Consider the following 4,188-nt stretch of genomic DNA (forward strand, 5'->3'; position numbering starts at 1 on the left):
GCCGCGTCTCAACGAATGGGATTGTTTTGTTCAGGGATAGCTGTTGTCTGTGATTTAACGTTAGTTTGTCTATTCAACTAATATCTTCCATCTCCCATACCCATCTGTTACCGATACGATATTGTGGTTGACTCCTTGAAGGGTAAGGCTTCAGCTTGTTTCTGCTAATGTTCCCTGACGTTAGAAATGGGTGGCTTTCTGAAATTGGTCAAACAAGATATCGTTAGCTAGTTAGCTAGCTTGAGCTGTCACTGAATGAATGACTAACGTTGTCATGTTTGTTGGTTTAAACTGTCAGTGAACAACATTTCAGTTTTTACTGATATTTTTATTTTTAATAGGCTTCACAGACGATGCTGTTCAACTAGCTAGATAGCTTAGCACATCCTCTGCTACCGCGCCAAGGAACCAGTCTACTCTGGTGGATGACTAGCAAGCTAAGGTTAGCCATTTGCTGAATTCGACGTTAGCCAGCCTCTTCACTCCATTACGACAAAATAATTGTATTATCTCAAGTATACATTTTGATCTAATCGAATTTGTGTTGTGATGGGTAATTATTCCGTCCCATCTCTGGGCATTGTTTACTCCTCCAATAACCATTACAGATACATCGCTCTGAGGTGACACCTTAAAGATCAACCAAGAAAGTATTTTAGTTTGGCGATATAAGTTCATGCAACATGTAACAGTTAGCAAAATTACATACGAGCGATCTCGCACTCAGCCAAGTTGACTTTTATTATCACTTCTATAATTGGATGTGAATCAACATGTGAACGACCTTGTGTCATTACACTCTTTATGCCATCATGTTCTCTCCTGTCTTTGAAGCGAGATGAACGGCGCCGCATTCCCCTCGCCTACCGCCGAGATGGCCGAGATGAATCGCATTCACTACGATCTGGAATACACGGAGGGCATCAGTCAGCGTATGCGAGTCCCTGAGATGCTCAAATGCTACGCCCCCGACGACCAGGAGAAAGGATTCCTGGATGCTCCCCACAGCATGATGATGCATGTGCCCGAAAGGATCATGGTGTCAGGTGTGCCCTGTGTGTGGAGTGTGTAGGAGTGTCAGGAAGAGGCCATCAGTGTTAAGTGTGTTGGGGAGTGTTCACATTTAAGAGATTATCTGGTAAACCGGAATGTCAATTAAAGTGAAACTAAAACAGTTAAACTAGTAGATGAAAGCCAATAACAGTGAAACTACTTTCCTGTAGATCACATGACCATAGTCTACCTGGGGCAAATAAGGGTTGCCAAGTGTCATGGCTTAATGGGCTAGATTAGGAAAACCATGATTGACACCTTTTCAGTGGTACCAACAGAGACACGTTAAGGTTAAGATGAAGGTCCTGAGCTGGTCTCTGTGTTTTTACCTCCCTTGCACTCTCTGACACCCAGGTGACAGTGAGGATGCTCAGTTCCCCAGACCTCGAGACCTGGACCTGATTCAGTCCACTCCACTGGAAGGGGTGTCCCTCAAGACACCCCCCAGGGTCCTCACCCTCAGCGAAGAGCCCCTGGACTTCCTCGAGATGGAACGGTCCATCGCATCCAGCCAGCCCACTGGAGAGGTGAAAGGACCTCACCTTTAATCTTCATGAATCATGGGGGCATCTATGACCTTGCCTAAAGAGATGGCTGGCATTGAATTTGGGCCCATTTGAAAGTTAAATTCAACTATTGGTGGTTGTGAGTTGGAACATGCATTAACATGAATACCCCCAGCTCTGAGCCTAACTCCACCCTCTTCATCATTTTGAAAAATGTTAAGATAAAAGAAATGTACTTGTCAACTTGTCAATGACACTGTCAATATTACCATCAGCATTGATGTGTTTCATCACAGTTGAATCATATTGTTTAGTTCACAGCTAAAAAAATACATACTCATTAGTCTTTGTGGCACAAGGGGGAAGTATGGCTGTAAAGTATCTCACTGCCAGTAGCCTTTAATTATGGTTGAACCCAGGGGGTAAATACAGCATAGTGGGGTTGTTTTTATAGCGAGCTGAAATGTTGCCCCCGGCTCTGTGTTGCCCCAGGTGCGATCACAGGGCCGTCTGCGCAGAGAGCGGTCCGCCAGTGAGAACACCACCACACGCCAAAACGGCCAGCTGAGCCACAATGACTCCATGTAAGTGACGCCTGACACACACACACACATATACACACACCCACCCCCACACTCATATCATGCACACAGTCACCATCACACATTCTCTCACACGCTTGCACACATCATAATCATGTGACACGCATGCATGTTGCCACAGATACCCTGTGCTCACACTGTGAATGCACATATACACACACACACACACATAAACACACACACACACACACACACACACACACACACACACACACACACACACACACACACACACACACACACACACTTCCCTTTTTCACCAACAGGGAACCGGTTCTGTTCTGGATTGCGGGCCACATTTTTAAACGGTTCGGAGCATTTTTAGCAAAAATTGGTTCTGAAGCTGAAAAAATGGGTTCTCTACTAGAACCAAAAGATAGCAGTTCTTTCCAGTGTGACCGTAACTACATCAGTAGGCATGTCCTCCATGATCCTCCATCTTGCCAATACTGTTTACTTCTATTGTGCTCCCTTGATCATGCATCCTTCAGTACAATGGTTCTTCTCCAAACGCAGTGGAAACACAGGCTGGTTTGCTAGATGGACCAAGGTTTAAAGAATCCTGAACAGAACCTTTCAAGAACCCATTCCCTGTTTGTCGAAAAGTGGTAACCGAGAATAACACACAAACGCAACTTATTAGAAGGATTCATTCTTTGTTCTTTGTACAACTGTAGTGCATGGAAGACATTTCAGTAGGGAATCAATGTGTTTCACTTTCATTTGTTCTGGTCCTTTTCTGCCATCCTGATGTTTACCTTCTTTCGTTCGTATGTGTTTGTGTGTGTGCGCGCGCGCATGCATGCGTCTGGTTTGAAGTGGGTGAGTTCATTCTCTGCATGCTGTCACTCCTGCATGCAGCTTCTCTGCTGCTTGTGTTGTGACTGTCCTGTGACTCAAGTCTGCCTGCCTGTAGGTCTGTTAGTTGAACTTTATAGATCTGAATATTCCCTTCCCTTGTCCAACCACACCTCGTCTGTACCTCACTCTCTTAAACACGCGCTGTCAATTATAATTGACCTGGTATTGGCACAATTCGGACATTAGACATTGGTTATGTGACGTTAACATTTTGTACATGTCAGAAGCTCAGTGTTTCAATCCCAGACTGCTAAAGCAACTTAAAGCATCACAGAAGTCTGACTCTTAGCGTGAGAACAGTGGTGATTTGTTTGCTGACCTCAGTTAAGTCCTCCGTATGGTCTTTAGTCACTGTTGACTCATCATTAGAGGAAGTCTGCAATGGAAGTCAGACAGCAAATTAATTATCATAGTGTGTTAACCGTGATAGCCAAAAGACGATCATATCATCTAATAGCCCAGACATTAGAAGCAAAGTCACCTCTCCTGCTTGCTTTTTGTTTGTGTGAAAACAACACGTTCTTCTCTCCCTTTCTAAGATGTTTTACCCAATAGAGATATCATTCCCATCATATCATTCCCACTAACTGGGTAAATGGCTCACGATGGGTTTTTTTTCCCTATGAGGGTAGACATTAGTAGATATCATTTTTACATCCATGTCCCCTGCTGGGCGTGGAGAGGTACTGCAAGCCCTCCAGCTTCTAAGTATAGGGCTGCACCAATGCGCTCTCGTGTGGATCCCCTCCCCTCCCTGCCCCATCCTCGGCCTCTCTGCCATGCTCTCTCCTCTCCTTGCCACAGAGCCCTTCGGTGTCCCCTCTCTCCCCATGACATAACACTAGCGAATCACACAACACACATCCTCCTTAACAGACCCTTCAGCCAGGCCTGTGCTTTTACGCTTATTACATAAGACCTTGCGCACGGTTCCAAGTCCCAACCCTGCCGCCCCACCCCCATCAAGTCCTTACAAAGCATTACTGTAACCTTTCAAATCACTCAGCCTTATGAGGTCCTAGATCTCGTTGGTTGCAGAAAGCATGTTTGTGTTCCGTGTTCTCCGTAAAAATGTGTGTGTGTGTGTGTGTGTGGTACGTTTGAGCATCTCTGCTGTAGTAGCATGGCATGGCTATTGGTGGGTGGGGGCTGGTGCTTCTGGATTT

At 45.3% G+C, this 4,188-nt stretch overlaps 1 protein-coding gene across 3 annotated transcripts in view; it reads left to right on the forward strand.

The window, feature by feature from the left end:
• The window catches only part of mffa (mitochondrial fission factor a), an 8,085-nt gene continuing 3,897 nt past the window's right edge, over positions 1 to 4,188 (forward strand). For 2 of the 3 annotated variants that reach the window (XM_080844342.1, XM_080844344.1), the window contains exons 1-5: positions 8 to 142; positions 342 to 442; positions 835 to 1,046; positions 1,408 to 1,580; positions 2,052 to 2,143. In XM_080844342.1, coding sequence (XP_080700468.1) covers positions 426 to 442; positions 835 to 1,046; positions 1,408 to 1,580; positions 2,052 to 2,143 — 494 coding nt within the window. In that variant the 5' untranslated portion in view covers positions 8 to 142; positions 342 to 425. Of the gene's footprint in view, positions 143 to 341; positions 443 to 834; positions 1,047 to 1,407; positions 1,581 to 2,051; positions 2,144 to 4,188 lie in introns of all 3 variants that reach the window. The other variant, XM_080844343.1, reaches the window with a different exon arrangement.

This window comes from Sprattus sprattus, assembly GCF_963457725.1.
Source record: "Sprattus sprattus genome assembly, chromosome: 9".
In the NCBI taxonomy this organism is placed as follows: domain Eukaryota; kingdom Metazoa; phylum Chordata; class Actinopteri; order Clupeiformes; family Clupeidae; genus Sprattus; species Sprattus sprattus.